Genomic DNA, 24,548 nt, shown 5'->3' with positions numbered 1-24,548 from the left:
GTCTACCTTCGGTTTCTGGCACCTCCGTGTTCATTTTCCTACTCTTCTCTCTCGTTTCCATCGTTGTCCCACTATTATAGACTGTTTTTAAAAAAAAACTTTCGTTTTTCTCAAGATTTAGTGGACTTTTTAATTAGATCGTCGGAGGAGACGATGAATTACGCTGCCATTCACTCGGTCGCCGGAACCGGAAGCCTAGGCTATTCATTTTCAAACTTTTTTTTTTTTTACATTTTAATCTGGACTGCAACATGCCCTAGATATTGTTTGAAAGTGTTCTGATTCTTTATTGTTTGTTCACACTTTACATTAGGGCTTCATTAGTTAATTCATTAGTTAACATAAACTGCCAATGAAAAGTTCTTCTGAACATTCATTCATCTTAGGTATTCCAATATTTAATAACACGTTGTTAAAATTGAAAGTTGCAACTGTGTTTTTTTTTAATGAGCTAACATGAACTAAGACTTGTATTTTTTTTATCAAAGATTAATAACTTCTGTAGCAAATGTAGCTATTGCTCATTGTGAAAGTTAATGCGTTAACTAAGGTTAACTAGTCAGAGTGTAAAAACCGAGCTGTGCTGTCTTATAAGAGGTGTTTACACGCACCGTGTGCACGGGGATCTGTATACAATCGATTTAATTCATTTATGCACGTCATGCGGTGTGTGTAACTTATATTTCGTTCTCTTGTGTAGTTACTCTTGTGTGTGTATAACGTTATATGGGTCACAACGAGACGTCCTATTTTGGTGTCTGCATTAAAATAATTTTACAAAAGTGATTTTGTATATATACTTAAGCAAGAATTCTCTTCAAGAATCGGCTTAAAACACATCTCTTCATCTTTATTTGACCCTCTAACTTTTGCACTCACTATTCTAATTCTATTTAAAAAAAAAAAAATCTAACTACCTTTCTAATTTTTTTGTATTCTATCTATTTTATTTTCATTTATTATACAATTATAAAAAAAAGACCTCTAACACTAGCTTGCTCTATTCTTTTTCTATTCTTTATTTATTTTTATTTTTTTTATTTATTATATTATTTAAAAGCCCTTGCTACGTATGCTGCGTTTAGGCTAACTGAGACTTGTTATAGCACTTATATATCATTGCTTTTTTGTTGTTTTTGATTGCTTCCATTGTCCTCATTTGTAAGTCGCTTTGGATAAAAGCGTCTGCTAAATGACTAAATGTAAATGTAAATGTAACTAATGAGGTCTTATTGTAAAGTTATACCTATTGGTCTTTATAGTTCTTTTGCACTTTAATCTGTGTAAAACGTTTAACTTGATATATTTTTCTGTATTGCTTTATTGTATATAAATATTCAGTTATTTATGTTCTAAGAGAAAACTAATTAACCTTTTATACTGTATTAGATCACGTTTGTGAATTAAAGTACTACAACCTTGTGCAGGAACGGCAGGGGCAGAAACACAAAACTCACACTCGAAGACTTTCTCTCTCAATCACACACACACACACACACACACACACACACACACACACTCAAAAACACACACACACACTCACACACACACACACACACACACACACACACACACACACACATATAGGGCTAACATAGTTAACACTCTGGGGGCTGAGGGTGTCTTGGGGGCCTAGAGAAGTTTTGACATGCTGATACTAGTACAAATTTATAGAAAAAAAGAACACAATTACCACATAGCACACATATTATCAGTGATATTTACAGCTTACTTGATACATTTACACCTCAGAGGATCCCGGGTATAACACATTCAAAATACTTACACCAGAGTAGATATTTATGAACAGAAGCTTAGTCTAAGTTTTGTCTAACCATTCTTACTGACATTAGGCTAGCAACAATATTTTTTTTATATTGTATTGCTGTTTATGTTATAAAAAACAAAAAATAAAAACATTGTGGCATGGTGAGACATTTAGATGCTGTGAATGAAACTTTATAATGTTTCACTTGATTATACAATTAGTCAGGAATTATAGTTAGAAAAAAGTCTAACTAGTAAAATGTGTACAGGTAATGTGAAAACTAATACAAGTAGGATAAAAAAAACAAAAAAACAAAAAAACACTTACTCATGTTTAGGATCTCTGCTTGATCTCTGCTTGATCAAGCCACTGCATCAATAATCCAAAGCTTCTTGAGGTGAATTCTTTCTTATTTGTCACAGTGAATCTTTTCTGCAGTGAATTCAGTCTCATTTCTCTCAGTGCCAAGCGAAAAGTAAAATGTAAAAAACTCGCTGCTTTGTTTGTTGTTATGGTGCGTTTACCCGGTGCGAGCTTCACGTGGATCATTATAATGCCAATAGTGCGCTGGGCGCCTGGGCGTGGTCGCATTAGATATAATGAAGGGAGACGTGAAAGACGGACATCGCGTTGGTTTCATATGGATTACTTTATCACAGAATATTTGTTTTTAGTAGCACTTGCTCAGTTTAAAAGTAGACATGTCAAGCTTTCTATAGATATATCTCTCATTTCTCTGTGTTGAGTATTTGCTGAGTTATAGTTCATTTTAAGTTAAGTTTTGTTGTTATTATGTATACAAATGAAAGTAGACCCTTTACAGATTTGATTGATGTATTGTTCTTTTCAGTACGATCAAAACTGAAAGTGTAATTTAAGTTCTTTTCGGGGTTATCAGGAGAGGATGCCTCAAAACGTGTATCCACGTTTGTCGACCCCAGAGGCTTAAAAATGTGTTTCTAAATGAAGATCACCGCAGACCAAGGCGGCAGACAGCGCACCCTGTTTGTTTTATTTATTTTATTAATGCACAAAGTTTTGTTATAATGTGTGTGTACAAATAAAAGAAAACCCTTTACAGATTTGATTGTTGTATTGCTCTTATCTGTACGATCAAAACTGAAAGTGTAATTTAAGTTCTTTTCAGTGTTATCAGGAGAAGATGCCACAAAATGCGTATCCGCGTTTTTCAACCCCAGAGGTTAATTGCGACAAAAATTAAAACAGTTGCATTTGCTACCAAAGATATTAAATTGCGAGTGAAGTTTTTGCTGAGGTTGCCACTGGCGACTTAGTCTCGTGTAGCCAGACCTTCAGACTGATGGCTAAAGGTCTGGAATTCATGGCAGCTTTCATTGGTCAAGGCCCGCCCATGAGGCTGTTTGACCGACATGTCAAACAACCAATCACAGCTCGTTTCGTTCATCGTCACATTTTGGGGTGTGGAAATGTCGCCACAATAACAGACCGATGTGTAAAACTCTCTGACATATTTTAAAGATTATATGCCGCGAACTTTAAATATTTCACATACTTTTGAAAATCCAGTGTTTAGTTGATCCTGATAAGCGCTCGTCATCACAGTTGTTAACACGACGGCTTTCTTCTTTTGTTAGGGGGTTTGGCGTCACGGTATCTTTGTTTCCAGATGGAACGTTAAAGAACGGGACACACGTGTCTCACGGAAATCCTGTAGAATTCAACGAATCCAATGATGACTTCGACACTCCTGAAGTGTTTCCACTTTTGTGCCCCATATGCATCAGATGTTTAGCCAACTGTCTGTGGGCATGACGTCTGAGGCTGAGACTACTGGCGACTAGGCCTATGTATTAACATGTTATAACAAAAAAAAAGTAGCATGTAATGCCTTTTTTCCTAATTGTTTTGCAATCTCATTATTTGCTATGTTCATGTATTAAACTAAGATGATGCGCATCAAATTTTATTGGAAAAAAAGAGTTTCAAACAGTCCTCATCTCTGCTGTGCAGCAGCGCTGACACCAGTTTTGCCAAGGCTGCAGTTTTCCCGCATAATTGGGCTACTTTAACACTGTTGCTACGGGTTGTTTTTCATGTCCGCGGGTTTAAGCGACCCCAATAACGAGATATTTATCCCCTATAGTGCGAATTTTACTGGGGGGACCCCACCAAAAAGTTTATTTTACCCCACCCATATGCGATTTTTACCGGGGATCCCTCTCGAAACGTGATTGGGCTAGTTTTGAGCAATCTACAACAGGTAAAGCTGTCAGCTGTGTGGATATTGGCAATATCGTTAACCATTCTTGTTTATAATTAATAATATGGCTTCTTCTTAAGATCTTAGGTCTATGCTATGTTCTGTTAATGCGTGAACTTCATTATTTGAAGCGCACTTGCCGTCCAGTAATCGCAAAAAGCTTTGTGCTTTGTTACTTTTTAATAAACAAAGTATCAGCTTTAAAATTATTCATAATTCATAATGAAATACAAACAATAAATAGTTTTTTTTGGCGCTCTTTAATGCGGCAGGTGTGATCGCTTTAGCGTCTCAAGTGGAAAGTAACCCATCTTATCTTTCTCTTTACTGCTATAGTACATAATGAACATGAATTAACATCAAAAGGTAGGCTATTTTATAAGAGAGCATACAGTACAACGTACTGAAATGTGTTGTGTAAATTTTTGGTTCTACAAAGAACCATTCAGTTAAAGGTTCTTTAAAGGACCATCTCTTTCTCAACTTTGTATAATCTGAAGAACCTTCTTTCGCCACGAACCGTATGTGAAATGTAAAGGTTCTTCAGATGTTAAAGGTTCTTTATGAAACCATTTAGACAAAAAAAGGTTCTTCTATGGCATCATGAAGCACCTTTATATTTTAGAGTGTATGACAACATTTACAGGATGTAGAGGGGAGGAGCCCAAACTACACTCAGATAATGAACAGATAATGAACAATTCTTTGTGACTGTATATTTCAATTTGGAAAAGACATTTAGTTCTTGCTTTAAATGAACCTTAGTTCCCAGGTCATCTACAAGATGGATTAAAATGGTGATTAAGTCAAGAAAAGATGAGACATAAACACATGACAGTATGATTAAAATGTTAAAATAAATAAATAAAAAATTATAATAATAAAATTAATAAAACAGGTTTATTCTGTGGCACCTAAAAAAATATTTTGGCGCCTAAGTTTTTTTCTTGTAGGAGCCAATGGCTCCTTACTCATTTTTTTTTTTTTTTTTTTGGAGCGCTGCAGAGTAATTTTATTTATACATGTATATGTATAAAACTTGCACAGATTACAATAAACAGCCTAAGAAAGGAGGACATGGTATGTTATCCAGGTGTACTTACTGCTAGGCTGTGTGCTTCAGGTTGGTAGTTTTCTGAGAGAATGATGGCCATGTTCAGAGAGTTGATGTATCTGTAGGGGGTGTGACTGGCTTTCCTCCAGACAGCCACAGCCCTTATGCTGTCCATGTGTTCACAATCTCTCTCTCACCTCTCATCCTGGCCAACAGAGCAAAACAAAATGCAGGATTTTTAAGGTGGAATTCAAGTTTTGATACAATTTTCTTGCATGTCTTGCATTAAATGAGTCTGGTTGCTAAAATCCCAAAAAAAATAAAATAAAATAAAATAAAAAAATTTCATTGAATTGAATCAAAATATTATTATAATGTAAAATAACTGTTATTTATTCCAGGCAAAGCTGAATTTTCAGCAATCATTACTCCGGTCTTCAGTCTTCACATGATCCTTCAGAAATCATTCTGATACACTGATTTGGTGCTCAAGTAAAATTTGTCATCATCAGTGCAAGAAATGGCATTTGTTTAAAATTCGATACTTTTGTAACTGATAAATATAAATGTTTATTAGTTATATAATTGTAACTAATAAACTTAAGAATGTCTTTACTGTCACTTTTGTTCAATTTAATGCATCCTTGCTAAATAAAAGTATTTATTTCTTAAAAAAAAAAAACATTTTAACAGTCGTATAAAAATGGTTTATGAACTCTTGTTAAATGGAAAAAAAAGCTTTTGTATTCTGTTGAGAAACTAACAGCACATAAATTTCAAGTGACTTAAGGATGAGTAAATGAGGACACCGTTTTCATTTTTTGATGATCTGTCCAGTCACAAATTGGTCAATCTGGCAGTGACTAGGCACAATCTGTGCATCCTAAAACATTGAAGGATTGAATCCCATAATATAGGCTCGATCAATACTTCGTCATTTATGTTCATGCTCTTCCCCTGCCCTTCCTCTCTCTATTTCTGTGTTTGAAGAAGACCTCTACTGCCCAAATTGTCCAAAGCATGTGACGCATCACAATGTTGCCATTTGTGGACATGTCTTGTGACTGCAAATATTTGCTGATGACACAGCAACTCAAACCTCTCTTTCACGCTTCTCCATTTCTGTTGCATTTATTGTATATTGATTAAAAACCATATACTGCAAACCAAGGTGAGTAATGTCTTTTATGAAGAAAATAAAAGGCTGCTGTATCTGTACATCTTTCCTTTGTGAAGTCATTTGTGTGCCGAGTTGGAATGCAGCCTGTTGTGCTTGGTTGTCAGCCCGGCCCTGCTGAGCTCTGAAGCCGAATTAATGATCTCCTCCATTACCATCACAACCGTCTCCCCTCAGCATCCTCGTTCAAAGCCTCTGCTTCAGTCACCTTGACACCAGACCCCTGGCAACAGCCTCCCAGCCATAGATGTAACTGCAGTTGTCTGGAGGCAGCCAGCTCTTGTTAGCCTCTAGCGTATAAAAACATGAATAATGTTTGGGTGCCTGTAGTTGATGATCTCTTGAATGGAGACCTCCATCTGTCAGACCTTACGTCATCAGATTACTACTGTTGATTTTTTATTTTTTTCTCTTGCTTTTGATTTAAAGGTATGATGGACAATTCCATCATTTTCCCCACTCTACACAGCTTTTTGAGGCCTTAGTGCTCCTCCTCGACTTTGCATCCATAAGCCACAATGGGACTTTTGTTTACCTGATTTGCCTGACAGACTGCTCTCTTCCACATTGAAACCATTCTGTTGACAGGGCTGGATGTTGAAGTGAGTAAGGAGTTTTGTGGGAATACACCTTGTTCATGGACTGATACTGCATCTTTATGTTGACGGGTATGAAAAACAACATCCAGCCTAAATAAAGAACTCAAGATGATGTTAGAAGATCCTCGAAATGCTTAAACAAACACCACTTCAACTTTATATTCCACACGGTGGGCCAGGATGTTTGCGGCTTAATTCCCAATCTCGTAAATGTCGACATGTATATAAATCACTCATGGACTGGCCTGGAATGGACCGTTAGTTCACCAAGAGATAAATAGATGGGGAGAAGTAAAGAGAGGGGGCAATCTCTGGAAAATCAATTCTGACCTTCAGCTTGTTTAGAGTAGAGGGCAAACAGAAAGATTGCTCGATTACCAAACAGGATCCCGCTGTTAGAGAAATATTTGATCACAGCGATGCTTATGAACAGGACCGGATGCAATCTACAGTCTGCAATCTGCAATCTTTTTACTTTTTTGGTGGGCTGATTTTAAGGGAGAATAGTTTTAAGAATAGTTTTAAACATGGTAAAATGTGCTTAATGCAGCTGAGAGTGCTACACTAAAGGTATAATCAAATTATAATGTCCAACTATTTAATAAATAAATGTAATGGGCTAATCTGTAAAGACGATCCAATCTTTCATGACGTACAGTATGTGCTTCTGTGCAACATAAAAGATATTTTGAAAAATGCTTTTGTATATATGACGGTCATATGAGTCAGTGGGGTCCAAAACAACAGTTGGACTTTCATAGCATGGACAAAAACCAGACATTTTTCAAAATATCATATAATAAAAAAAATAATAATAATGAAAAAACTAGAACGCACAGGTTTGGAACAACATGAGTAAATGATGACGATTTTCAGTTTTGGGTGAACTATCCCTTTAATGAATAAGTTAAAAAAATAAGCTCTTATTGTATCAATCCTCTGGTTCTTATCTAAAATCTCAGCTGCTAGCTTTCAGTTCTCTATCCCCCTGGAAGCCTTGCTGTAGTGTCAATCATCAACAGGCTGGTCAATCGACAGCTGCGTCTCTGAGGAACAATGCACACATGCTTCTGCCCTCTCCCATGTTCCTCTGTTGCATAATAATTTATTTAGCAATACTGGCAATATTCAGTGCTTTTTCAAAGACCTGCTGCTGGCAGAGAGCAGTCCATCATATCTGATCTGTCTGCAATTTGTGAATGTGGATTGATTGTGAGAAAGGCACATCTTGACAGAGCACTTTTTTTCAGGGGAAGAAATCACAAGTATGGGCAGATAAAAGAGAAAAAATGACTAACCTTGTTTCAAAATGGTTTCCGTGCGAAATCCATTTAAAGAAATTTCTATTTAGCCTAAACCCTCCCAAACCCCATGTGCTAGTTTCGGGTTGATTATAGCAAAGGCTAAAACTCATTCAATATTCTGGGCTTATCGGCTACAAGCGCTCCCGGCTCTCAACACTGATTAATTGTTCCACTGCTCCTATAAACCTTGACACACACATCCATGATAATCCACCTGAAACGCAGAAATATCTGACTGCTTTTATTGTGTGTGTGTGTTAAAATAATAACCCCATGAACGTGTGCGTTGGCTATTCCAACACTGTCTACCACAGAATGCATTGATGAAAGTTGACATGGCATGGAGAGCATTTTACAATTCATAGTTGCCAGCCAGGCATTCTTAATTGTTTCCATATTAAATTAATCCAGGTATGCAATTAGTTGGCTTGCTATCCTTGCCACTTCTGAGGTTTTTTTTTTATGTATTTATTTTATTTTTTTTTTTTTTTTTTTTTTTTTTTAATTTTACATGCAAAAAAAAAAGAAAAGAAAAGAAAAGAAAAAAAGGCACTGGATACTCATCAGTACATCTCATTTGTCTGCAACTAGGGATGCTCATTTCGGTTAATTTTTTTACAAACCGGCAACCATTACTTGTTATCCGAATATTAACTGTTAATTATAATATTAGAATAATAAATTAGTATTAAATAAAAAATAGAATGGATGAGTGTCTGTGACCCATTACAAATACCAACAAAAAATTTCCACAGGTTTATTTTAACGTGCAAATAGCAGCATACAGAACAACGGAGCAACAACAGATATATTAATTTTCTTCTGTTTTACTTTACAATAAATTTTGAATCATTTATAACTAGGGTGCATGAATGGATTATCTATGGTCTAAAAGGCAAACAGGCTACAAATAAGGTGGCACATTGAATGTCGGTTGAAATAACTTATTGATTCAAGTGTGTGATCAATCACTGATTCAAAATACCTCCGTTGAAGGTATCAGAGAGCTAATTTTACTTCATGTTGGTAACCCAGTGTATTTATAAAGAGATTTGCCTTGTGTTTAGTAATAGTTTATTAGCATAGAAATGTAGACCTTCTGCATTAATATTAATTCCATTGATTTACAGTAACGGGTATAGTTTAATCAAATTTCAGAGTCAAAACTATACCTTTTATAAAAAAAAAAATAATACTGTTTTTATTTTCTGCAGGCCTCTCTGGTAACCCTGCTGATTTGGAAAAGCGTCACACGGCGTTTGGTAAAAACTTCATCCCCCCCAAGAAGCCCAAGACCTTTCTGCAGTTGGTATGGGAGGCCCTGCAGGATGTCACCCTCATTATTCTGGAGGTGGCAGCCATTATTTCTCTCGGCCTGTCCTTCTACCATCCACAAGGGGAAGGCAACGACAGTAAGTAGTTGCTTTAAAAAGATTTTAATAAGTCTGTTTCAGTATTGTTTGGATTATTTTCCTACACTCAAACTACCTTATAAAATGTCAAAATAAACTGATATCATTAATACAAAGTAAATGGAAGTATACTAATAATGTTCCTTTTAGTATATTTTATATAGAAATAAAAATATTTCAAAAAATCTGAAAATATAAATGATAGAAATTTAGTTTTAGTATTCATTGAGCATCATAAAGGCTGGTAGGAAACTGCAGAGCACTCTTAGTGCTGTACCTTTATCTTAATTTCTTTTCATAACAGTCTTGCTTTAGTGACAGAGTTCTGTTAGTTCCTAAAGTGATTGCTTATCTATTTTTACTAACAAAAACCACTTAAACTAAACTAAAATTAGAAAATGCCAAATACACTACCGTAAAAGTTGGTAAGATTTTTTTCTAATGGTTTTGAAAGAAATTTCTTATGCTTACCAAAGCATTTGTTTCATTAAAAAGTTAAAAAAAAGCAATAATGCAATATATTGTTATTACAAATTAAAATATTTGTATTCATTTTATTAATTATAATTAAGAAATGTAAATTTATTCCTTGATGTCAAAGCAGAATTTTCATATGAATTTTCCTCAGTCTTCAGTGTCACATGAGCCTTTAGAAATCATTATAATATCTTGATTTAGTTATTTTTATTATCATCAATGTATAAAACAGATATGGTGCTTAATACTTTATGGTAGCTTTGAAACATTGTTTTTTCAGGATTCTTTGATGAATATAAAGTTGACAAGAACAGCAACATAATAGCATTATAAATGTCCTGACTGTCACTTTTGATCAATTTAATGCATCCTACCTCAAAAGTATTTATTCTCAAAAGGAACAAAAAAAGAAAAGTTCTAATCCTAAACTTTTGATCCCAAACTTTTTTTTTGAATAGTCTTAGTTAGGTTCAGGTAGCTTTGGATCAGAAACTCTAATGATCTAAGGAACGCTTTGGCCTTTTGTTTTCTTTCCAGAAACCAGTCTAATGTTTTTCATTTTGATTCCGACTTTATAAGTGACTCAACATTTTGGCGTCTTATATTTTAATAACAGCCTCATTTGGGACTTTTGTTGAGAAGCACCGCTCTGAATACCGGAGAACTTGAATTTGGCTGCGACTGCAGGCTCTTCCTATTACCCATATGTCTCAAACCACACGGATGACCTTAGACAGTCATCAAGTTCTCCAGCAGGAAATTAGGTCAAGGAAGTGTAAATCTGCGATAAAACATGATTCTGGCAAGAGAAAACTTTCCAAAGAGGAGACTCTGATAAAAACATGAGCGTGCAGCAGCTGTTATTGCTTGATCTCTAAAGGTTTTATGAACCTGTTTAAAGGTTACATTTAATTTAGATTGGCGAGATACGGGTCTTTTGCACAGGATGTTGTAAGTGATTGATTTGCTCTTGGTGTTTTTATGTAATTCCAGACTGTGGCCAAGCATCTGGGGGTGTTGAGGATGAGGGTGAGGCCCAGGCAGGCTGGATCGAAGGTGCTGCCATCTTGTTCTCGGTCATTATCGTTGTGCTGGTGACCGCCTTCAATGACTGGAGTAAAGAAAAGCAGTTCCGTGGGCTGCAGAGCCGCATCGAGCAGGAACAGAAGTTCACGGTCATCCGCATGGGTCAGGTCATCCAGATCCCGGTGGCTGAAATCGTTGTGGGAGATATTGCACAAATCAAATACGGTGAGAGTTCACGTTTGAGAACAGAGGAAATCCGTTGTAAACCTGTTGATTTATGTCTACAGTGTGACGGAACTAGATGTGAATTCAGTGATCTCTGGCATATTGTGCTTTATGAGTGCTGCGGCATTTATAAAGCATAGTTTTCCCCCAGAACCCTTTGCCTTTGTATTAAACCTCAGAGGTAAGTTCCTTATTGAATTCGCCAGCGGTTTTGATGGATCATATGTGACTGCCAGTCTTCTCTGAGACACAAAGCATGGCTCATGACTCATGCTTACCGGCTTGCGTGAGTCACTGCGCTGCTGCTTATGGTGCCTGCAATGTGGGCGACGCGTGGGTTGTCCAAGAGCCACAGGAGAGATCTGTCATCATGGTCGCCAAATCAGCCTCTGTTCCTCTCCTTGTCTTGAATTGCTGAATGTGTCTTTCTCTGTATCTCTTCCTCTCTCTTAAAGTCATCCCACAGTCATTCACCACCCCATGTTCTTTTCCATCAGGTGACCTTCTCCCAGCTGATGGTATTTTGATCCAAGGTAATGACCTGAAGATTGATGAAAGCTCTCTGACTGGGGAGTCCGATCATGTCCGCAAATCTCTGGAGAAGGATCCCATGCTTCTTTCTGGTGAGATAGATTGTCTTTTTTCCTTGGTTGCATGCCCTTGTTAACATCTGTTGTAGGGTGTGAAAGAAACCACAATCTAGGATTAAACATGGACAAAAAACAAAGTATTAGGATTTTTGAAAAAAAAAAGTTGTTTAATGAGAGGTCAGCTTGTGTGCTGATGTCATTAAAAGCAAAAATAAATAAATGTATATTTTTATATTAAATTTATTGTTCTCCTGTCAAATTATTATTCTTGAAATATAATTTTTAATTTAAAAATTATATTAAATAACTTTTGGACCCCACTTCAGTGGAATAGACATGAAGTATTTTTTGAAGTATTGTCATTTAGAACGTAAGCAGTCATTTAGGACATGCTTTTATCTAAAGCCACTTACGGCGCTTTTCCACTGGATGGTACGAGTCGGCTTGGCATGGCTCAGTATGGTACGGCACGGTTTGCGTTTCCACTGTAGTTTAGTATCACTTTAGAGTGGGCGGGATTATTCACATGTCGTTATAGTTGTGCTGCCTCTACTGCCACGGCTCCTAAAAAAAAAAAACGTTTTCATTCCGCATCGCCCAATCAAGCTCTCGCTGGATCCGCTCCTCTGCTGTCAACAAGAGGAACGTCTGTACTTCCGCAACAGACAGTGAAACTTTTTGGTTGTTAAAAAAATGTGTGCTCATTCAAAACATTTGTGTTCGATCCTTCAGTGGCTGTGCTGATTTAAATCTAGCGATTCTTTTGTGTTTGTGTCGCAAGTTTAGTGACACAGGTAGTGACGATTCTCTCCGGCCAATTCGTGATCATTTTTTAGACATTTTTCACAAATATATAATTGTCTCACCTTAATGTTTGATTGTACAGTGCATTTTTGTTTTTATGATGAGGCAATTGCTGCACAATAGCTTACACACAGCGCAAGCCTGATTTTGTGAGCTGTGAGGTGACCTTATGTGTGCTGTGAGTGTGCATGAGCACACCGATTTCTTGGAGAGCGCGTGAGTGCTGAATGGTTTAAACACTGGTAAGACTTAAAAAGAAATACAAATTATAAACTTTAGTGACGATGCAACACTGCCTTGATTGTGCAAGTGACAATTCCTGTGTCAGCTGTGCAGCGTGCAGCTCGTTTATAGTTCGGATGTGATGTGGTGATTTGAAACCATTTGTGCATTTTGAGAGGTAAAGAGAGAGAGAGCGTGTGGTGATTCACTCATGCTGTTTGTGAAATTACATCTCTCTGAATGTTTTCAAATGACTTTATTAGTTATTTAATAAATTTGAATTGTACCTCACCTTCAGCATTATAATTATTTTCCCTGTGCTGGGCAGAGATTGAGACGGTGCTGCTGCATGCAAGCTTGAGATCTGTTAATGAGATCAGATAAACTTCCCAAAGCGATTATCGGCCGATAGCGATCGGTAGCTGATCAATCGGAGCATCCCTAATTTTAATGAATCAGAAAAGATGAACCACTCTTTGGCCAACTGATATTTTAGGTGTGGAGATGAGGTTGGGATTAGGGCTGTGTATTGCCAAGAATCTGGCGATACGATACGCATCACGATAAAGGGGTTGCGATACGATATGTTGCGATACATTGTGATACTGTAAGCAAGGGGGTTTTTTTGGGATTTTCTTATTTTAGGAATAGGATATATTTTTAGGAAAGCTGTCATTAAGAACACACCACTATATGCAAACCTTTTGCATATTATTTAACCAGTACACAGTGGGATCTGAATTTGCAATAATCAGTCCCTGTAACATTCAACATTATTGAACCACTTTTTGTGCAGTACGAGTAAAGGGGGAAAATAAAGTTGCTTGGAAAAATGCTTGCAGGATGCTTTAGTTAAATGTATAACACATATAAAAATATATTTTAATAAAAAGACAATATATATTTTTATACCTTGCTTTAAAGGTTCACAGTTTAAGTTTACAATTGTAACATACAATGTCATAACATTTTGATCTGAACAAAAGAATTACATCTGCTTAATATCAATGAAAAATAAAGTGCTTACGGGATTCCTAAAGAAAATAAAACAATTTTAAAACAATAAAATAAATACAGATGCTGAACCTTTCCATTTGGATTTCACAGGTTTTTCAGTTTGTATTTATGTTCCGCGTGGAATCACAGAGACCGCGACGTAAGCACCGCCCCAACTGCACAAAACGGCAGCAAAATGAGAGAAAGCTGCAGCCGCGCAGCGATCCTACCACCTGTTGCGCCCCGTGCGAGCCTCTTCACACGGGACGCGGCAAGCGGCGGAACCGAGGCAGCTCCCGCGCCACGGTCCCACAGTGGACGTTACCACAAAAGCCCAATTGCCGGGCACACTTCAGCTTTGTACACCGAAACAGGAACTGGGATGATTTTCCTACTCTGTTACTAGCAGAGAACTATATTAATGCTAACATTAGTGGCGTGCTTTAATGCTAGTATTTCCTGTCACTCGGGATTTGTTCAGAGATGAAGACTGCCATCAAGCAGTCAGGATATAAACTCAAAACGAAACAACTGCCATGAATCTTGATTTATTTATTTATTTATTTATTTTTAATATCGATATTCTGTTTTTGAGAATCGATACAGTACTATGCAAACAAAATATCCCGATACTCACGTGTATCATTATTTTCTTACACCCCTAGTTGGGATCATGCTTTTTCGGTAGCACTACATAGCATAGTACTAGTATAGTACTAGTAGCACAACGTGACTGTATATTAGTATTGTTTGTTGATTGGATCATGCTTTTTCGGTAGCACTACATAGCATAGTACTAGTATCATGATGTCAGACGTAATACCTACCTTACCAACCTTTTTAACTATTTTACACCACACTACTGTCAGTATTTTGTTGTTGTTTTTTATTTATTTAGAAATAACAGTTTATTAATATTAATCAAATAGTATTATTAGAAAAATCTAAAACCACTCACTAAGTGTAAATAGCTTTATCAACTTTACTCACTTATGTAGAAAAACATTACTTTCTTAATTTAAAAAAATACTTGAAGACCTTCAATTGCAATTAATATGTAGATTATTTAGTAAATGTTTGTTAATATTTAACAATTAAAAAATGTCAGTTTTTGTTATGCTAGTTGTTGCTATGATATTGAAATTGCTATAAAAAATTCAATGATATTGGTATTGACTGGTAGCTACTGGTATCGTGAAGGCTTTCCTTCTGCTTTCTAACAGGAACTCACGTGATGGAGGGATCTGGCCGAATGGTGGTCACTGCCGTGGGCCTGAATTCTCAGACTGGAATCATTTTCACCCTTTTGGGCGCCGGCAGTGAGGATGAAGAGAAGAAGGTGAAGAAAGGTGAGACAATAACCTACTTTCATTCTCAATTGGATAACTCTCTCTCTCTTTGAGTGAGTAAACAGCCTACCTCTCAGTTTGGGAGGTTACCTACCATCAGCCTGCCAGAGGTAAGAGCTATTTACATAATTGTTGAATTGTCTTCCTCCCCCAAAATGCCTGCCGCTCTGAAGGTTTAAATTTTCCATTTATTTGGGGAATAATCACAGTATGTCAGTGAAGACTTACAATGTCCCTTGAGTCATTTTCCATTGTACTAACTCTTTTATCTTAAATATTTTGTTTTTCTACATTTTTCAGTTAGCTCAAGCTAAATTTGAGCTAGTTATTTCTAATTGGCTAAAAGTTTTTGTAAACATTACACGCATAACACTGAGATGGTTATGATAATTGAACAGTGAAAGAAACAGTCATACCTGTCATGTTATTCTGTCTCCAATTCAGCATGCAGTATGTCCCTACTGCATGCACTGGTCCTCCAGGGTGTCAAATAAAAAAAAAAAAAACACCTGCTTTCAGCTCACAGTGTCTCTTTCATGTTCCTGTTTGTTGGGTCGTAATTCAGCAGTCAGACTGGTCTAAATGGTTTGCTGTCTCACTGCTAAAAGAGCAGCTCTGAAACTTTGAATATTTCGATTCCTTTATTTTTGTTAGAATGACAATTCCATCATTGTCTTTTAGTTAGATAATTGCCGTAATTTTCCCTTTCCCCTCATTTTCCAAAAATATCTTTCTGTCGAATGTGTTTGCCAATGAAAAATGAGAGAACTGCTTTTTGGTTTCAGCCAAACCCTGTTGCCATTATCATAGTTCGTGATGCAAGCGAACAAAAAATTGGAAATTTATGAAACCGCTAAATTGTAATGAGGTTTTTATCAGCTGTATGCCACAGTCAAAAACAATGACCAAGCCGTCAGTGTACCCTGTATAAAGCCCCTCCAGTCCTTGTCTTTTTCTATAGATGACACATCCAATCCCACATATACTCATGTAATGTAGTGTTACTTATCTAGTTTTTATACTTTTGTTGTTGTGTTTCTTTCTTTTCTTCTTCTGTCTTTGGTTTATTTACTTTGAGCCATGTAATATCAGCCCTCCGCCCTCTCTCTCTCGTTTTAAACAGGTAAAAAACAAGGACCCCCTGAAAATCGCAACAAAGGTAACCTTACCCACTCCCTCTCCCCTCTCCCCCCTCCCCCCATTCAGCAGCAAGTCTCGGAGTCTCGTGTCAGTCCCACTCACTCACTTGCTCACTTTCTCTCTCTGTCTTTCTTGCTGTTGCTTACCCCTTCCTGCTGAGCCTGGGGGAGCTTCTCGCCTCGCTTTACCTATCAAAGGGTGCAACTCTCACCTGCTGGAAACGGCACTAAGCAGCCAGAAGACTTTGCAAGTCCGCAACTCCTCTTTATACATACTTTATCAGTTGCTATAAATAATCTTGATTAGTCTAAAATTAGTTTAAAATTTTTTCCTCATTCTTGAATTTTTCTGAAATGGATATACACTTTAAGGCAAAAATATTATTGATAAACGTTTTATTTTTAATGCTATAGTGAGATATGCATTGCAACAATGGAAAAAAAATCGCTTTTTTTCTTTTTCATCTAGACGAACAAAGTCGTGTGACGAGTACTTCATGTTTGGACAACTAGTCGACCATCCTACTCATCCCTATTTTCTGCAATGTTTTCTGCTCATAGATAATATTTCGACGGACATACTTTGATATTTAATTTCCACCATAAAATGCCTTTTGTTTAATGGACTGGATTTGATAAACTCAGCCTTAAACCTTAAACGTATTGTTTTAATATCATACATGAACATGTTATCATTGGCAACCCTAATGATTGCATGTATCAGTTTTACTTCTGTAGATCTAATTTTTCACTAATGTGACATTTAGATGTCTTTCCTTTCCAGAAGGCAAACTATCTCTGTGTTCCTTGCCGGGTCATCTGCAAACATTTGTACTGTTTTTCAGAGTGTGCCCACTCTGCCCTGGCTGACCCCATCAACCCCTCCCCAGCCCCACCCCCTGTAGCGCTCGGGGACTGAGCATCTGCTCCAGACAGAGCTGCTATTTTGTCTGCACAGATCTCCTTCCCTTTGCCCTTGGTCTCAAGCACACAAACACTTACACAAGCTGGTATTGGTTTAACACTGAGGATGTGAACACAATGTCTTCCCCTGGTCTTAAAGTGTTGGCCAAAAAGCTATTTAGGAAGATTTAATCATGTTCAGGTCTTGCTCCATAGTCTGATCTTGTACAAAACACCCACTTTTCACAATTTAATCAATTCCGGATGGATGAAATGAAGTCCAGCCTTTTTTTTTTTAATCATTGAATGTCCTGTTTCACTCTGAAATGTATAGCAAGAACAGTGTGTTACGAACAGGACCTCATGTTGACTTATTAATTGTTGCTATTCATCCATGAGCTTTTGTGCAGATGCACATTGCCCAGTACAGTGTCTTCACGGTTTCATAGATGGTTTATGACGTGAAAGTAATGCTTAGGGGCGTGGCTTATGTGGGAGTTGCACCCTTGCAAAATGGACCGGCTGTGGGTTGTTGTTTTTGTCCATTTCTTTACTTTAGCTCTTTGTTTTTCTCACTGTTGCTTCTTTCTAGGGTGTGGCTCAGGACTTCATGCTGTCTTGTACACTGTTCTCTTGGTCAAAATTTGACCTTTTCTTTCTCCTTTACCCTCTTTCTCTGGTACCCCACTCTCTCTTTTGGGAGTGGAAAAATAAACCAGAATCTCTCTGATCTTTTTTGTCTTCCTTTTGGTCCTTGTTTTTCTCGTGGTGGTTGTTTATCTGGCTGTTTGGACCGTTTTTTTCTGTTTTTAAGTTGTTTGTAAATCACTCTCTTGTTCGTCGTGCGTGCCTCTGTTTGTGTTGTCAGTCAGACAGTCAGTCCGTCCATCAATCCCTGATTCATGTGTGGTTGTTTTGGTCAGCTCTGTCAGTTCTGGTCAGTTGTTTGTTGTGACTGGTGGTCAGGTAGGCTCTTGGAATGTTTCTCAAACTCCACCACTACAGAGTTTCAGCCTGTTGCACACCATGTTTGAGAAGATACATAGGCTAACTGCACTAAAAACAACTTGGCCTCTTTGTATCTTTTAAAATGAAGACTTAATGGGAATTGGGGGTGAGGGATCAATGTCTATCCACAGCAAAGTGGCTGAATTGGATCTTCGACTCAGTTAATTTTTTTTATTTTATTTTATTTTTTTAAACTAGCAGCTGGTTTGCCTTGATAATTTCTTCTTCTTATTATTATTTTTTTAAATGTATTATTCCCTTATGTCTGTTCCAGTCTGGTGCAGTTAATCATAGCACAATGTTGCACAAGTTCAGTAAGTTGCTTTTAAAAGTGAATTGAACGTCAGCAGATGCAACTAAAAGAGGAGCCATGATGGCACAGTAAGACAACCATAAGAGAAATGAAAGGCAAATTTAGTTTAGACTAATCAGCTAATAAATAATATTTATAATAGTATTGAGTAGCTCATTGTCCAGTGCCAATGTAGAGTCCGGTTTTCTTGAAATGGCTTGTGTGCTGCTTGGATCCTACTACTTCTACCCACCAGGGAATGGCTCTGTGAATTTAGAGTTTTCTCTTCACCAGCCCAGATTCGCTCAAGCAAAGTCAACTAACATTAAACAAGTGCTTCTGGTATGGTTCTTCTGTATAATTCTCTAGGGACCCACTGTATGACTTGCCTTCTAGCTGTTACTGAATTGCCCATTCTCTCCCCTCTTCCCCTTTTCCCCATTCCCCCACCTCTCATCTCCCTCCATCCTTTTTTTGGCATGTTCCTCCCTTGTTCCCATAACCACTCCTTACAAATCAACCTCCACAGCTAAGACCCAGGATGGCATTGCTTTGGAGATCCAACCGCTGAAGAGTGAGGAAGGTGGGGAGTCAGAGGAGAAGGAGGAGAAAGAAGAAAAGGAGAAAAGGAAGGTCAACGTCACCAAGAAAGAAAAGTCGGTCCTTCAGAGCAAGCTGACCAGGCTAGCTGTTCAGATTGGAAAAGCAGGTTAGAAGACAACAAAACTGAGCATCAAGTGTGCCTGATAAACTCCCATACCATCTCTAAAATGGTTAAATATCTCTTTCCCACAGTTTTTTTATTGTCCTTTTTGCAGTGATTTTTGTTATTGATTTTTAGAAATAATAATAATGTCTCAGAGTAAAAATGTGTTTTATTATCAACTCTGCTTTAAACTTCATTATCAGAAACGGTGTTTGAGTTGGTTTGAGTCATTTGAGTCAACACAGAGAAGTAGAACTTTAGTAGAACTTTGAAAAACATCTTTAAATTTATCTCTGCCTACATCTGATGACTCCAAGATGAGTGCCATGTTTGCCATAGCAACTGTTTGTGCTGCTTTAAAGCACAATATTAATACGAATTAGCTATGTGTTCACTTGTACAAAAGCACATATTTTTTTTAGATGCCCTTCCTGTAAATTAGTTCATTTGGTTCCCAAGGATTGTTTTACTTACTGCTTTAAGAAATAGTGTCACCCAGTATGGAAACAGGCTTGTCCCTTTGGGCTGTGTTCCACCTAATTATCCTACTTCCTACAGTTACCCAATCAAATAATATTCAGATGGAGCATATCAGACCACAGCTGTTGCTGTTGCGAACAAAAGTCAGAAGACTTTGTTTCCCTCTGTGCCATATTGGTTTTGAAACTCTCTCTCATCCGGCAGGTCTCATCATGTCTGCTGTGACCGTCATCATCCTCATCCTGTACTTTGTCATTGATACATTTGGCGTCCAGGGCCGCGAGTGGACAGCAGAGTGCACTCCAATCTACATTCAATACTTTGTGAAGTTTTTCATTATTGGCGTGACCGTGCTGGTGGTAGCCGTGCCTGAGGGGCTCCCTCTAGCTGTCACTATCTCCCTGGCTTATTCTGTCAAGGTGAGAGCCTCTGGGTTAGTTTACCACCACAAACCTGTATAAGTCAGTAAATATTGCTTGATTCTTTACATTAGTGCTAATCTATGTTTGAGGGCTAAAGCACACTCCTTTCCCTGAGTATAACCACATTAATTCCTGTTTTTCCGCAACAGAAAATGATGAAAGACAACAACCTGGTGAGGCACCTGGATGCCTGTGAGACCATGGGTAATGCCACTGCCATCTGCTCTGACAAAACTGGAACGCTGACTATGAATCGCATGACAGTGGTCCAGGCTTTCATAGGTGACACACACTATAAAAGCGTTCCTGAATCAGAGGCCATTAATCCAGAGACTCTTGAGATGCTGGTGAACAGCATCTCCATAAACTCAGCCTACACTACCAAGATCCTGGTAAGAATTAGCCGTACGCAAATGAGATACAGATGAATGAATGATCTGTTTTGTTTTCCGTTTATTTATTAATTGTAGGGTTGTCAAATTAGAAGTCCACAATGAGCCCCAGCCAAAACACACTTACCAAGAGCAGACAGCACAAAATGACTAACGAGCCATTCGCATCAGGCATTTTAATTGCGTTAAATAATATTAATAAATTCAATATAAACAGGAATATAAAAAAGACAAAAGCACAACAAAAATTGCTAAAAAATAAAGTTACAATGAAAAATGATCATTTAAAAATAATATTCAAATTCAAAGTATTATTAAGCTTTGTACTATATACTTTATATATACAGTAAATAATCCTGAAATGACAATAGTCTGAACTACTTTTTAGGCTACATCAAACAGATTGACAACTCAAACAATTAGCAAAATGGATTGTGGTCAGGCAGAGAAAGACTTATGTTCAAAGATGTGTAATAAAACAATATATGGACGTTTGCAGATATTTTTCTTATGTCTGTTCAGTACTTTACTCGTCTGCCACAATATGTTTCAATGATTGCAATTTGGGGTTTTTTTTCTAAGAAAATATCAATGTGTTTGATTAAATGCAATCAATTTGATAAAATAAATGCCATATCATGTAATGTATTAAATTCCAATTAACTGACTTTTATTTTATTTTTATTTTTTTGATTGACAATATCAATTGTATTCTTTTTGAACCTTTCTTGTCTACTATTTACTATGTGTCTTTCTTTCCCATAGCCTCCTGAGAAGGAGGGAGGTCTGCCAAGGCACGTGGGTAATAAGACAGAGTGTGCCCTTCTCGGTCTGGTATTAGACCTGAAGAGAGACTATCAGCCTATTAGAGATGAGGTTCCTGAGGAGAAACTTTATAAGGTTTACACATTCAACTCCTCCCGGAAGAGCATGAGCACTGTACTAAAGAACACCAGTGGTCCCGGCTTCCGAATGTACAGCAAAGGCGCCTCTGAGATTGTCCTGCGCAAGTATGCTAAATAAACTTATTCTCATGCTCTTAAAGGGGTCTTATTATAAGGAATAAAATTTGACTTGATATTTAGAGATAAAGGAGTTTGATATACGGTGAAATGTTCTAAAGTTTTTGGCTTTCTAATGTCACAAACCTGAAGCATTAAGGGGGGGCTTCTTAAAGGCACAACAGCAAAATAATTTACGGTCACTTTTTTTTTTTATTATAAATGGAGGAGAAGGAAATTCAATTGCATGAAAAAGATATGATGAAAAATATGACCCCATCTTCCTCCTGCAGCAAAATGTAATCATTGAAGTTTGTAGTGATTATTCAACTTTTCTCTTTTCTGTCAGGTGTTCCCATATCCTTGATGCTTCAGGCCAGCCACGTGTCTTCAAGGCCAAAGATCGGGATGAGATGGTGCGGAAAGTGATCGAGCCAATGGCCTGTGACGGGTTAAGGACCATTTGCATAGCCATGAGGGACTTCACAACAGAGCCAGACTGGGACAACGAGGCTGACATTCTGAATGACCTGACCTGCATCTGTGTTGTGGGCATTGAAGACCCTGTTCGCCATGAGGTGAGAAATGGTCCAGTTTGCTAATAACGATGTGCTTGTCCATAGTGCAGGAATTACACACTTCACATGGGCTGGAGATTTGTATACTTGAGGCCTCTGTTCATAATGAGACAAGACAATCATTTAGGGGCCGGCTTGTCGCGACTGGGGCAACCCGCCACATTTCATGTAATGAAAATGTATTGATCATGATTATCATGTGATGATGATGGATTATTTGCAGAGTTTCAAGCACTATGTGAAAGTGTGGACAGGAATAGCCTCATTGGTGGAGGGACAAACTGACCTAATTCCCTTGAAGGTGTTAAAATAAGTACACGACAGGCGATGTGCTGTTTTTGATTATAATATTGGATCAGTGCAGAATTGCTGTCAGCTTCCCTCAAATGAGGTGGCATATATAATTCTATAATGGAACACATGACTGATATTTAGGTTAAAATGTTTCCTGCAGGCTTTATTGATCCATTTGATCTCTGTTCCCTTCTACAGTGTGATTAAAAGTCATCTTTCTATATGTCCACAACTATACAATTATTTTTTTCTGTTAAGCATCCCGGCTTGGCACCATTATGAGTAGAACAAGGGCAACAAAAAGAAAAGCCAGTAAGTTTTAGCCTTGAATTTTTAGAGAAATTTTCCATTAAAAAAAAAGGCTTAAGTCATTGAGTCATGAAAATGAACAAAAACTTAGGGTTAAGGAAATTTCCTTTTTTTTCTCCCAGTTGCTGTAATCTTAAATATTTCCTTGTGTAGAAACTGATTTTTGTGATTTCATATAAAATTGTATTTAAAAATCCTTATCGAGTAATCATAAACCAACTAAAAAAAAAAAAAAAATGGAAATATAAATTCATGGAAATTAATCGCAGTGTACAACGGTTGCTGTTGTTGAATCAGTTGTCCATTTACGATGCAGTCAGATGCTCTGCTTGTAAGCCAGTCTTACATACTGGATTCTGTCTGACTATCATAAGTGCCACTCTAAAGGTAAACTTGCTTTGAGCTGGTAAAAAACACTGTCTCTTACAGTTGGAGTTTATGCAGAGGGCAATATTATGTTAAGGCATTGGCCTGATAGTGGCGCTAGCCCATTTACAGCTTTGAAATTAAATTGTGGAACCATGTAGCGATGATAAGAAGGGCTTGAATGTTTTTGTCCTAGTGACAATGACTCTCTTGCAGTAATGTTCAGAAGCATCTGTATCTTATTTGGTTTATTTCTGCTATTGCAGGCAAGACAAGAGTCAAGTCTAGAGTTTATTAATGCGCACACAAATCATCTGAATCTTCCTCACATGCATTCCTTGTACAGTGTCTCTGTCCATGGAAACACTGGGAGGTTTTTAATTATCTATAAATAAATGAGCTTATTGGTTCTAATTACGGGTATGTTGTGATTCATCGCAAGACTGAGTGGGGATAATTACATAGGACTCCAGCATACACACACAAAACCTCTGGATCCAGCCTCTTCATGTGTTAGGTATTCTTGGTACCCCTTACTGCTTAACACACCACGAGCTGACAGGATGCCTCACCAAGAGTGACTGTAATGTCCTCATCTCTCACTGATCAAGGGCAGCAGTGACACAGAGGAAGAAATTTGTCTTGCTTTCAGCCATGAAGTCTATAATGGCAGTGGAATGCAGGGGACCTCTTTTCCATGGGGTTCAGCCTTGTTATATAAAACATTCATTAAATATGATTTATTACAGAAAAACAATTTTTTGTGATATTGTCAGACGTGAAAGTGAGTGAGACCATAATTTAGTAAACAGAAGGATTCAGCGAGTAGTTCCTTAGAATGACATTTGCTCCTGACAAGACTTTTAAATCTATACGCAATGGAAAAATGGAGAGTATAGATTATTAACTGTTTATTTATCATAGATTTTGTCATTATTGAGCTGGGGAGACTGGGGCAATGGATTGTAATCTTGATAATTAATAGTGAAATCCTCTGGTATGGATTTTCTAACGTAGCTTGATCCAAGTACATCCAGACTATTTTGCATTGATCTCTTAATTATTTTTCTAATTATCAGATATATTTATCTCCAGATTCAACACCGAAGTGGCTGAATGGATATGGCAGTGGTTGCTAGGCTGCACAACATGCTTTGTATCAAGCCAAATAATGGTCCTTCTATTCCTCCGGTGTGCAGGTTCCTGAGGCTATCTCTAAATGTCAGCGAGCAGGCATCACTGTCCGTATGGTCACTGGAGACAACATCAACACAGCCCGTGCCATCGCCACCAAATGTGGAATCCTGCAGCCTGGAGAGGACTTCCTGTGCCTGGAAGGCAAAGACTTCAACCAGCAGATTCGCAATGACAAAGGAGAGGTAAAGAGCTAAAGAGCTGTATCTGCAGATGTCC

The 24,548-nt window shown here is 37.5% G+C and overlaps 1 protein-coding gene across 6 annotated transcripts in view; it reads left to right on the top strand.

The window, feature by feature from the left end:
* The window catches only part of LOC109104447 (plasma membrane calcium-transporting ATPase 2-like), a 107,432-nt gene that overhangs the window by 63,686 nt on the left and 19,198 nt on the right, over positions 1-24,548 (top strand). For 4 of the 6 annotated variants that reach the window (XM_042766309.1, XM_042766304.1, XM_042766305.1 and 1 more), the window contains exons 3-13: positions 9,359-9,556; positions 11,027-11,284; positions 11,782-11,907; positions 15,120-15,245; positions 16,369-16,404; positions 19,117-19,296; positions 19,978-20,192; positions 20,345-20,587; positions 21,353-21,597; positions 21,938-22,166; positions 24,335-24,514. In XM_042766309.1, coding sequence (XP_042622243.1) covers positions 9,359-9,556; positions 11,027-11,284; positions 11,782-11,907; positions 15,120-15,245; positions 16,369-16,404; positions 19,117-19,296; positions 19,978-20,192; positions 20,345-20,587; positions 21,353-21,597; positions 21,938-22,166; positions 24,335-24,514 — 2,036 coding nt within the window. The remainder of the gene's footprint in view (positions 1-9,358; positions 9,557-11,026; positions 11,285-11,781; positions 11,908-15,119; positions 15,246-16,368; positions 16,405-19,116; positions 19,297-19,977; positions 20,193-20,344; positions 20,588-21,352; positions 21,598-21,937; positions 22,167-24,334; positions 24,515-24,548) is intronic. The other 2 variants (XM_042766307.1, XM_042766308.1) reach the window with 1 other exon arrangement.

This window comes from Cyprinus carpio, chromosome A11, assembly GCF_018340385.1.
Source record: "Cyprinus carpio isolate SPL01 chromosome A11, ASM1834038v1, whole genome shotgun sequence".
Taxonomy (NCBI): Eukaryota; Metazoa; Chordata; class Actinopteri; order Cypriniformes; family Cyprinidae; genus Cyprinus; species Cyprinus carpio.
The sequence above is the reverse complement of the archived record's forward strand: the minus strand, read 5'-3'. Positions and strand labels throughout refer to the sequence as shown.